The sequence below is a fragment of the Takifugu rubripes genome, chromosome 4 (genome assembly GCF_901000725.2).
Source record: "Takifugu rubripes chromosome 4, fTakRub1.2, whole genome shotgun sequence".
Lineage (NCBI taxonomy): Eukaryota > Metazoa > Chordata > Actinopteri > Tetraodontiformes > Tetraodontidae > Takifugu > Takifugu rubripes.
The window spans coordinates 10,523,589-10,535,045 of NC_042288.1; the positions used below are offsets into that span (position 1 = coordinate 10,523,589).

Sequence of the window (11,457 nt, forward strand, 5' to 3'; positions counted from 1 at the left end):
GCACAAATCTGATGAAGAAATTAGATTTATGGCTGATGATTGACTGGCTCCCGGTTCACAGCTGGAAAAGAAACAGAATTGAGCTTCCAAATGATGAATATATGAGACTGACAAACCGAGAGGTTGGAGCTTTCATTTCCATTGTCCCAGGGAAGAAATGTGCAACGCTGCAGTGTTCTTTTACACGTGTTTAAATGAATCATTTTGAGACAAGAGCAATCAAACTGTACCTGATGAAATATCACCAAACACACTTGCAACATGACATGAATGACAAGCACAACGAGCTCCATGCGGCACTTTTTACAAGTTTAAACACTGAATAAATACATTTTAATGCAACTCTTTACAGGCAAACGACGCTCGTTCTGAAGTCTCTTTTTATTAACTTCTCCTGCGTCTTTTACAAAGGATCTTTTTGAAAGACCTCCGGAAGTCGTTGTTAAAGATGGTGTAAATGACGGGGTTGAGCGAGCTGTTGCAGTAGCCGAACCAGAAGAACATTTTGAACAAAGTCTCGGGGATGAAGTCGGCGCCCCACACGGCGGTGAGCGTGTACGTGAAGAAGAACGGGAACCAGCAGAGAACAAACACCCCCATGACCACGGCCAGAACAAACGTGAAGCGCCTCTCTCTGGACTGCCGCTCCTTCCAGCGGCCCGCTCGTTGACAAGGCTTCACAGGCGCCTCTCCTGGCTTCACTTGAGTAACTTTGGGAGCCCTCGCGCTCATCTTTTTCATCCGGGTGCAAAAGATGTTGTCGTTCCCGTCGGACGAGGACCCATCTTCCTCCACTTCTAACCCGTTGCACTCTCCATCTCCACCTCCGTCCACCTCTGCTGCTGCTCTGTCTTTTTTCTCCGGGCTGCTCGAGTTCCCGTACTCTCTCTGTCTCTCACCTGGTGGTTCTCTTGTTCTTTTCTTGGCGATGAGGTAGATTCTGACATACACCAAAATCATGATGAGGCCGGGCGCAAAGAAGGAAGCAGTGCAGGAGAAGATGATGTACCACTTCTTGTCGTTTATTTTACATTCGGGGCAGCTCTTCTCGCCAGTCTTTTTCATCGTGATGAGGGGTGGGAAGGAAATGATGGCCGCCAGGACCCACACGATGAGGATCGTGCACTTAATCCTCCGTGGCGTCCTCCTCAGGTTGTACTCGATGGCTTGTGAGACGGACCAGTACCTGTCCAGGCTGATGGCGCACAGGTGCACGATGGAGGAGGTGCAGAAGAGCACATCCAAAGCCAAGTAGATCTCGCACCACACGATCCCAAAGTACCAGTAACCCATCAGCTCATTGGCCAAAGAGAACGGCATCACCAAGGTGGCGACCAGAATGTCCGCACACGCCAGGGAGACTAAAAACAAGTTCTGCGGCGCTCTCAGAGCTCTGCTGGTGGTCACCGCCATAACAACCATGGCGTTGCCAAACACTATTATGAGGATCAGGAAAGCCACCAGCAGGGTCAGCGCCGCGGAGGTCTCCAAAGTGTACACGTGCCTGCTGGGCAGAGTCGCATTTCCGCTGCTCAAGTTGAGACAACCCATCAGGATGAGGGTGAGACAACGCTGCTGATGATGTTTGACGAGCGCTTCTCTGGCCAGCAGTCTATTAACGGGTGATAATCCATTCAAGGACGCCGCATCCGACTAATGACTGTTTTTCATATTGCTCACTGCAGATAGCATTGAGAGAAATCAATGGATTAGTCTCAGGAAAACAGTCCAAACAATGATAGTAAAAAATAGTTCTTTCATCAGCCTTATGTAATACATGCGTTTAGTCCCCTGGATATCTTTAAAAGTAGACTTACGCTGCTGGTGATTTTTCAGGCTGTCGTTGTCGTGGGCGAAGTGGCAAGAATGACTTTTGTAGGGTTTGTTCTGTCGCTGAGAATGATGTGGGGCTGGCTGCACTTCAGTGAGAATGGGAATGGGCGGAGCTGCTCCGGAGCAGGATATTTAAAAGCAATTTGGTGATGTTTCCCACAACCTGAAACTATTGGTTGATCATGACATAACACTGCCTTTGATTTATAGTTGAAATAGCTGACATCTGTTTAATTACAGTAGATAAAATGAGCACACAATGTGGTTTTGCAAGTCGTGTACAAAATGTTCAGGTAAATAAATAGTGCCCTTTATACGGTTAAAGAGTTTGACCTTTTTATCTATTTTATTTACAACTCATTGAATTACTATAGTTATAGATTTTGGCACTTTCACATGAATGTTTTGACTCTTTATGCTAATCTTGCCTATGCCTTAAGGCTGAATGTATGTTTTATTTAAAGAAAGGTCAAGTGTTTAAGAATTCATTTTCAGTCCCTTTGGTAATGCATGTTTGACACTGCAGATTCTTCTTGTGACCCCTAAAGTAGCCTGGCAGTATGTACATGCAGTATGTCTGCTGTGGCAGTAGTTTTGTGGCCGTTTATGTGAGAATGATAAGATTTATTGCAACATTCATACTGCTGAATTATGGTAACACGTAACCACTGGCGCAAGTGTGATATCCCGAGCGCCGCCGCTGGGGGCGCTGTCGGTACAGCCTCTGTGTAATTGGCGCAGTTCTACTTTGTTTCTCCGTCTTCCGGTTCATAGGACAAAGTCGTCTCGTTCCCTTACCAGGGCTAGGGCGAGCTATTAAATTATTATTGTATGTTTACGGCATCCATCGGGAATATATTTTGTTATCAAGGTAATATTGCTCACTGTCCATGTGGTTTGTGATTATTTCTCACCCCTTTGTGGCAGGCTTTCGCTGAAACGTCGACGAAAAAGGGCCGATGGGTCTTGCTAACATATTTAGCATTTAGCATTAAAGATAATTGTTCTTAAATCATATCTTACATTTTCTTTCTCTTTTCAGGCTATTTGTGCATATATATCTGAAGCGTTTTGTTACGTAGCCATTGCCCGTCTTATTCAGCCCATTTTCTCTATTTTAGGATATATATTTGTATATTTTATATAAATGCTAACCAACACGGCTAACGCATTGCAGCTGTCGAGATGACGGTGTTTTGTTTTTATGTATCTCTGGAACCTTTCAGATGTCAGAGGAGTTGATGAAACAGTTAAACAGCTATAAAGCCCAGCTGCAACAGGTTGAAGTTGCCTTATCGACCGACACAGAAAACGAAGACCTCCAAAAGCTTCAGAAAGACTTGCAGGTGTGTGCAAACGCGAACGATCACTGTTCTGGATCCACAACACCAGCATTGAAACATGTTGTCTTCTTGTGAAGACAGACAGACGCGTTTTGGCTGCTTTTCTGTGGAAAACTCGCACATGATAGCTGACCTGTAGGTTGTTGTACCTTCAACAGGAGGTCATAGATTTGACCAAAGACCTGCTGGCCTCGCAGCCTTCTGATAGCACTTCAACCACCAATGGCTCTGAAACGGTGCCTTTAAGGCACAACTGGAAAGCTGGGGACAAGTGTCTGGCTGTCTGGACTAATGATGGACAGTAAGTACTGCTGTCTACAGTGCTGTGCTAAGTTGCTCATTGTAATAGGGCTTCATTTACTTCTATCATCCATGTTATCTCAGTGTAAAAGTAAGTAATAGACATGCGCTGAATGACTTTATAGTAATTTTTGTTGGTTTTCACAGTTTATCTTATTGCAATATTAATTTTTGCTTGCTGAATTCGAGCTTGAGACTTTGGCTCATACTCACCTGCTTACAGACCTCATTTTTTGGCAGGTTGTATGAGGCTGAGATTGAGGAGGTTGACCGAGAGAACAAGACTGCGGCCGTAACCTTCTCCGGATATGGGAATGCTGAATTGATTCCTCTGCAGAATCTTAAAGCGGTGGAAGAAGGGAAACAGTGTAAGATCGACGGGAGCACCAAGCCGAAATCAAAGTATGAACCAGACTCATCTGTGATTAATTACAACTGTCATCTTTTAATAAAATGTCTGGATTAACCATTCAAATTCCAAGTGAATTTCTAATATGGAGGTAAATTGCAGCTCACAACTAACCTCGATGGTTCCCGTTCCTCTCCTGTGTGTCCAGGAAAGAGCAGATAGCAGAGCAGCGGGAGTACAAGAAGAAAAAAGCCCAGAAGAAGGTACAAAGAATGAAGGAACTGGAGCAAGAACGGGAGGACCAGAAGTCAAAGTGGCAACAGTTTAACAACAAGGCCTACTCAAAGACCAAGAAGGGCCAGGTAATGGGGTTTATTCTAGCCCACTCACTGGTTTTAATATTGAAAGCAGGCAAATTGTTAAGATTTGTGGCCACATTTCCGAACCAGACTAATATGTCCGTTTTGTTCTGATAGGTAAAGAAGAGCATATTTGCATCTCCAGAAAGTGTTAATGGTAAGGTTGGTGTGGGAACGTGTGGTATCGCAGACAAACCAATGACCCAGTATAACGACACATCCAAATACAACGTGAGGCATTTAATGCCTCAGTGACTCTCTGTATTATCTGTACATATGACCCACTGTCTGCTGGCTGTATCAGTGCTTTCCATTGCATTTCTATATATATGATTTACTTATAAGGAAGCTTTGCACATCTTTATTTAAAATATTGATGTTTTCTTTTGTAGTAACAATGGAAAAATATATGGAAGTTTATTTTCTTTTCAATGCGCTGATACAAGGTTACCCATCATCCTCACAAAGGGAGGGGTGTAGAAATCAGTTTGGTATTTAATCTGACCTCCACCGATGCCCGTAAGTTTTATACAAATGTAACGTGTGTGAATTCGACTGCATCCTAACAACACATTCATTGTTTTGCTGTCTCTATTGTTGCTGGTGTTGGCCTTAGATGGCTGAATTCTTTTTAATCCCTGTATATATCAGTAAAATAAACTGCTTCTCAGTTTTTTACGTGCTCGTTTCAACATCATTTTGTGTTGACTGTCCTGCAGGGGGCAGTATAATCATGCATTTCAAATACCGACTATTTTACATTCAACTTAGAATCTGGTTTCATTTCAGTCTCTTTACTGAATGCATGTATAGGTGGGCGCTTCATGGGTGGGAGAGGTTTATTAAGATTTCAGGGACATCATCAGGAACTGTTACAAAGTATTTGGGGACCAGCAGCATGTTTGTTTTTTGTCACAGAAAGCCGATTCAAGCACAAAAGAAAACATTCTGGGCTGTGCTTTGATGCATTTACCAAAAGACTTTTTTTTTTTTCCCTCATAGTGCATTTTACAGAATCCCAAACAGTTTTGGGCAAGAAAGACCTGTAACAAGGAACTTTGTGCAAGATTCATATACCCATGTTAAGACACAAATTGGTGTTCTATGCAGGACTTGGACCAGAGAAATGAAATGTCTTATTTGGTTCAAGGTTGGAACGGGTCAGCAGTGCAATCGTGTCATGGAAATTCTCCAGATTTGACTTGATAGTGTTGTTTTTTTCTTCAGTTACAGTACAGAAACGATGCAGTTAGTAAAAGCCAAAATCGATACTGTTGGTTGGTGTTCATGCCACAGACTTGTCAGACCAGAGCAGTTTCTTTAACATGATTAGACAAGCTACATTCAACACGCATGCACCGTCGAGTTTTTGTCAAAGGAAAAATCAATTACAATCATTTTCACTGATCAAAAAGAAATCGTGGAATGAGGAAAATGAGCCGTCCGCAGACGGATTAATGCGCAGCCAATAGTAAAGATGCTGAAAAAAGATGTTATTGCTCAGGCCTTGTGCTTGGACAAGTGTAGAATAGCTTATCACCATGGAAATAAAACAGAATTTGTGCAGAGTGAAAACTGTGTCGTCCTTTTAAAATAAAAGCGTTAAACCCTCAGCACCGTTTCAACGGGGATGCGTTGTTTTTTTGTTTTTGTTTTTTCAAGTTTTGCAGCAATCATTCCAAAAGAAAACCATACATTACAAAATAAAGGGCTTTTCAGCTGTGGTGGAATTAAATATACCAAGAATAAATACATAAAAACTAAGAAAAAAATAAATTAAGACTATGCGGGCGGACGACGCCACCTGTTTGGATTCGACTATTCCAGTCAAAAGTGGGACGCCACATAAATCATTGATCGTGGGTCCTAAAGCAGAGTTACTGGAGTGTACGACATTTTGGAATGCAGGTTTTTTAGCCCTTGCCACTGGCCTGTTCACGGACTAGAAGTGCCATCTGGTTTAGTTCTCCAGGAGGACGAGACAAGGCAAGTAGAGCAAACATTCCCAATGGCGAGCTCCTAGCTGGTATTGGGTTGATTTGTGTTTGTTTCTCTTATTTACTTTTTTGCTGGTTTCTGAAGATCACCTCGACTATACTATACTATAATATTGCAAAGGTGCAACGCCACAGGGTCTAAACCCTAAGTGCAGGGACTGTTATCAAGCTGGTAACGCGACGGGGGAGGGGTCGGGATTATCGCGAGGAGACGACAAAGCCGCGGGAATCAAACTTGATGGCTGTCGCGTAAGAACGTGCCGGGCCGAAGCCGCGAGGAGCCTTTTTCGTTTCAGGCTGGAGCTCGACCCGAAGGCTGGTTCTTGAAGTTGTAAAGGTGGGATCTCGAGGCTGGTTTCTTCTGGAGAGAGGTGAGCTAAAGCACGGGAGAAGAGAGCTGTAGGATGGAACTCTGAAGGGAGGGACCCCGGCTGGAGGACGTAGGCTGGTGGTTCAGGCGGAGAAGGCCACTTTTACACTGCAGGTGGAGTAGCCCTCGTCGCTGGCGGAGCTCTGCCGGCTGCTGTGGTCGTCCAGATCACTCGCACCACTGGTGCTTACGCTGTCCATTTCTCCATGGGAGAACTCGGTGCTTTCCACGTCCACTTCAATCTCCTCTGTCCCAAAACAAGAGCGTGAAGCGTAAAGAGTTTTGATACAAACGCTACGTTTTTTTAAATCTCCGGGGAGCAGCAGCTGACCTCTGTCCGACTCTGAGCGCTCGGAGTCGACGCGGGAGCCCAGGCTGTCCGTGCGGACCCTCTCCCCGTGGGGCTGCAGCTGAGCCAGCTGCCTCTGCAGGTGCCGCTGCTCCCGTTCTAAAGTCTCCAGCTGGTGCTGACTCCTCCTGTCCGTCTCTTCAAGTTTCTGAGGAGGGAAAGGAGGAAGCGTTAACTTTCAGACGGCGTCTTGACCGTCTTAGATGACACAACACGGACACACAATCAACCTCTGTCACTATAACTGCAGAGTCATTCCTAAAGTGACCTGTGCTGATAATATCTGTTGTGCTTCAAAGAAGCAGTTGGGGTGAACCCATTATGGATCATAATTAAAACTGTTTGTTGCTTTGGGGGGAGGACTTCCTGTTGTGTCCCCGCATGCACCAGTAATACAGTTAAGCAAACGGATGTATTCCTACAGAAAGGAAGGGTGATGACAGGCACTGGAACTGGCTGACAAATGGGAGCTTTACGCTTGTTTTTCCTGGGTAAGTACTTGGGGAGTATGATTGGGCATCGGCGATGAAATCAAGTGTGGCTCGATGCAGAGGAACAAAGGGAGGCGGGTAAACAAACACGCTGCCTCTCTGTTTGTCTGTATATTCTTTCACTTCCTGAAGTCGTGAGCCGGCCGCCTCTGCACCACCCTTCACCCCCCCGAAAAAACATCTCAGACTCAAGGCAAAACAGCAGCATCCAGAGGTCACGTTTCCTGGAGTTGAAAGAGGCCAGGCCAGCGGCAGACATCACAGTTCCCCTGATCCCCCCCCCCCCCCCCTCCCCGACCGTGACAATTCCCACAGACGGTTGTCAGGATTGTTTTCATCCCGTCTCCGTTTAGAGAAATCCAACATGTCTAGTAAATAAATAAGCAGTGCTGCAGCATTGGAGGCTACGGGATCGCTGGTGTTTATGTCTGGCGTTGTTTAGATACACCCTGGAGCGGTGACACAGAGGCCGGGCAGTAACCCCGCACATCCCGGAGCGTGTGAGACGCTGCACAGAAGATGGCTGCGGCGGCGGCGATGTGTCGGCGTGTTTGGAAGTCCCTGCTGCAGCCGCAACGTCTGCACGTCCAGGTGCAACAGTCAGGTCCCGTTCATGCTTCTCAATGTTCGGCCTCATTTCAGTGGGAAACAGGAGCCGATGTCCAACGGCACATTAAGGATAAGAATAAATTTACTTTATTTGGGAACGCCCACTAAAACGTCACGCCTCGCCTCTATATAAAATGGCTGAACTCTTTCGTCTGTGCATCACAGAAGATTCTGACTATTCTATATATAATAGCTCAAGATATATTATTCAAAAGCTCCTTTTTTTAGCTTCCGTTTAATATTTAATCCTAATCCTGTCATAGTACGTGAGTTATTTCACCCCGGATATTTTACGGAATTATCATTCCACGTGGCTGTGATATTTGTACGGCGACAGTTCCTCTAACACAAAGCGCTCCAGTATTAGAGCACATTTACATGAATTTGGCTGTCGATCCCGGGATGACGCAGCTCCGCAGGGACTAAATTACACTACCACACCTTGATGTGTGCTTTGGCCTTGTTGAGCAGTCCCAGCGTGGTGTGCCGGCTGCAGTCTGGTCCCAGAGGGATGAGCGACTTCAACCTCTCCAGGCACAGGCGGAGATGTGCTCGTCTGTAGGAAGAGAAAACCCGTTTTACGCAGCCGGAAACAACAGCAAACGGAGCGAATGCGTTTCCAGACTGATGGATTCCTTTCCTCCGCACTGATCCCACTTAAACTGGATTATAATATTTCCTCCTTCGCAGTTACAGCACAAGACACGAGACCGTTTGACTGCCCCAGATCGATTTTAATTAAGATGCTGTTAATTCATCTGTGATGAGCAATAAAACAGTCGAGGATTCCGACGGCCTGATTTATGTGTTTATACATTCTGCTGCTCGCCAGTCTCGCCTGACTCCAGCGGAATTACATATGGATCTGTCTTGTTGTGGATGCCAGAGCTGCTGAGGTCAGCTGAATATTCCTGTCCCTGATCCTGGAGCACGCAGAGGACACTGCTCTTCTTTTAAATAAAAGGATAATCAAGCCGCCTCCTGTCACCACAATCATTTCAAAATGCATCATTGCAGGTTTGAGGCCAAATGTAAGCTGAGGTGTTCAGGGCCAGGTCTCATGATGGAGGAAGAGGAGAAAGCTGCTGTTCCACCAGGCTGAGAGCGTGCCAGGAAGGAGCCCTGTTGTCTGGAAACAGATGGTTCCTTCTGCTGACTGGGAAAAGGTTTGCGTGTCCTCCAGGAACACAGCAGCTATGATGGAACTGTGTTGCACTGCCCCTTGCTTCGCACGAACATCCGAGCCGTGCATAAAATATGCAGCCCTTTGATCGCACTCAACTCCAACAATAATGTTTCTGGCCATTTCCTTTCCCCCGTATCGTTTATTTTTACCTTACATCGCTGGCTGTTTTTGTCATAACAACAAATGACCTTTCCGTTCCTGTGCTACTCACCGATTCTTTTCCAGCTCGTTGTGTGCAGACCTGTTGAAATGTGAAAGCCAAACAGTTACACAAGGAGATCGTCTGCAATGGCGGAACAAATCTGTCCAAGAAACCGCTGGCGGTCATATTTCATGTCAGCACCGTGTTGTAGTAATTATCTCACCTATTATGAGTGCTGTCCAGTTTCCTGTTTTTGAATTTGCGTTGGTTCTGATGATGTTCACTCCGGGTTGTGGGATATGACGAAGCGTAGCCATGCTCGTACTCTGAAAAAAGGATCAGAGCGATTAAACAAACTGTCTTGTTTTCACAAATGTGCTACGAGCAATAAAGGTTTCACTGGGGCCGGCGATGTGACCTCATTTGGCCTGAATTCTAAATTGCTTTGTAGTGTGTGGACTGAGGCAATTAATTAGAGCAGTGTTGAACAAAACAAGGGAAAATACCACATCATTTTCGAATAATTACCACGCATTTCTCTGGGGAGAGGCGATTTATTTAAAACGCAATACGTTCTGGAGACGAGCCTACATTTCCCGTCAGACCTAACACGGTAACTTGTGACGTCAGGCAGGCTCTCGATTGTGATTGGCTGGTCTCGTAAACTCTCGCGCTGAGAACACCCGTCTAGACCAATGAAAACTTCACAATTAGTTCCATGTGGAAACCATGTGAACATCACATACAAGGAAGCAGCAGCTGCCACTCGAAATAAAAGATGCGCTTTGGTTCTGAGACTTTTGCCAGATAAAAGCTCAGAGTCGCGGTCATTGTGCGCACACGAATTCATTTTGACACATATTTTTCAAATATATGACATAAAATACATGTGGAGATAATAAGATAGGCTGACAATGAAAAATAGTAATAGGAGACTCAAACAAAGCTGAAAACGCTAAAGACCCTCCGTGGCTGCAGGGATATAAGCGTGTTTCTAAAGAATGCAGTGCAGAAATAGTGTGTTACGGTCAGCACGGCACGATATTTTAATGGGAGCAGATCATTTAGCTGCAGGCTGCTGTGGATTCAAAGTGCAATAGCAACGTGAAATCCAAATGTACGCCATTTGCTCATTTCCCCCAAATTTGCAAATCTTGGTGGGGTTAAAACGGCAGCTTTGCGGGAACAGGTGAATTATCTCCGGCCGCTGTCGGGTCACTTCATCCGTCCGCTGCGCGTCTTTTGTCGCCTTCGCCTCTATTGTTGTCTGGTCGACGCATTACGCGTTAATATCCCCAACAGCCCGTGTTCACTTACTTCCGCTGCTCTTCTCGACATTCTCTAGGTAATTCGCAGCATCGAGCAGCACTTGCACGTTCCTCATAAAAGTGCCGATCTGGTCCATTGCGGAACATTTGGAGTACAACACGTCGCCGAGCGAATAGTCGGACATCTCTGCGAAATTCTGCTGGTCCGTGGACGCGTCAGACTCCGACAGGACCTCTTCGGGTTTCAGATCGCTGCGCTGGCGCATGTACTTCACCATTCTCACTGTTTCTTTCTTTCTTTCTTTTTTGGTGAACGGGGCTTTGGCAAATAAGCGACGCTGAAATGTGTTCTCCTTGCCCCGATTGCGCACTGGGCGGATGACTGAAATGAACTCGGCTCGGCGGAATTGCAGTCCTTACCCTCAGCCACTTGCCCTACTTGGTGGTTAATCCCTCCCACCAACGCATGCATATTGTATTCATTGTCAACTGTGCCATAATAAATCCCCATTATTAATACTGCGTGAGAGTTACTCATAAACACACGCACACAACAGTTCTAACGATGATTTATGTAAGTGGGCTGTGTGCGCCCTCGTTTATCTGACTTTTGAAATGAGCATGAAGGCCACATGGCTGAGACAGCATGGGGTCAAACCCAGAAAAATTAGGCAGCCCCGGGTGCATTTAGGAGCCAGATCTGGAGCCTAGAGGTGATTTGGAGTGTTAATCACTTGGATGTGCGCTCATATTTAATAAGTTTTACCACTGATGTCTACTTTAGTTGATTTGATGCTCCAAAATACACATACAAGCCAACAAAAACAGATTATTCTTGAATAAAAAGCGTTTCAATGAATA

At 45.5% G+C, this 11,457-nt stretch overlaps 3 protein-coding genes across 3 annotated transcripts; 1 reads left to right on the forward strand and 2 right to left on the reverse strand.

Moving 5' to 3' along the window:
* Positions 1-153: 153 nt before the first annotated feature.
* LOC101064972 (alpha-2A adrenergic receptor) lies at positions 154-1,920 on the reverse strand. The gene is made up of 2 exons (XM_003963979.3): positions 1,818-1,920; positions 154-1,679 (listed from the first exon to the last, which is right to left on the reverse strand). Exon 2 carries the CDS (start codon positions 1,549-1,551, stop codon positions 385-387), a length of 1,167 nt encoding a protein of 388 aa, XP_003964028.1. The 5' UTR covers positions 1,552-1,679; positions 1,818-1,920; the 3' UTR covers positions 154-384.
* Positions 1,921-2,551: 631 nt separating this feature from the next.
* smndc1 (survival motor neuron domain containing 1) lies at positions 2,552-4,859 on the forward strand. Its single transcript, XM_003963953.3, has 6 exons — positions 2,552-2,704; positions 3,060-3,179; positions 3,335-3,477; positions 3,717-3,878; positions 4,034-4,187; positions 4,302-4,859. The coding sequence occupies exons 2-6, from the start codon at positions 3,060-3,062 to the stop codon at positions 4,437-4,439; spliced, it is 717 nt and encodes a 238-aa protein (XP_003964002.1). The 5' UTR covers positions 2,552-2,704; the 3' UTR covers positions 4,440-4,859.
* Positions 4,860-5,010: 151 nt separating this feature from the next.
* Positions 5,011-11,028, reverse strand: LOC101078826 (max-interacting protein 1-like). The gene is made up of 6 exons (XM_003963954.3): positions 10,646-11,028; positions 9,552-9,654; positions 9,398-9,427; positions 8,442-8,556; positions 6,883-7,048; positions 5,011-6,798 (listed from the first exon to the last, which is right to left on the reverse strand). Exons 1-6 carry the CDS (start codon positions 10,872-10,874, stop codon positions 6,635-6,637), a joined length of 807 nt encoding a protein of 268 aa, XP_003964003.1. The 5' UTR covers positions 10,875-11,028; the 3' UTR covers positions 5,011-6,634.
* Positions 11,029-11,457: the final 429 nt, after the last annotated feature.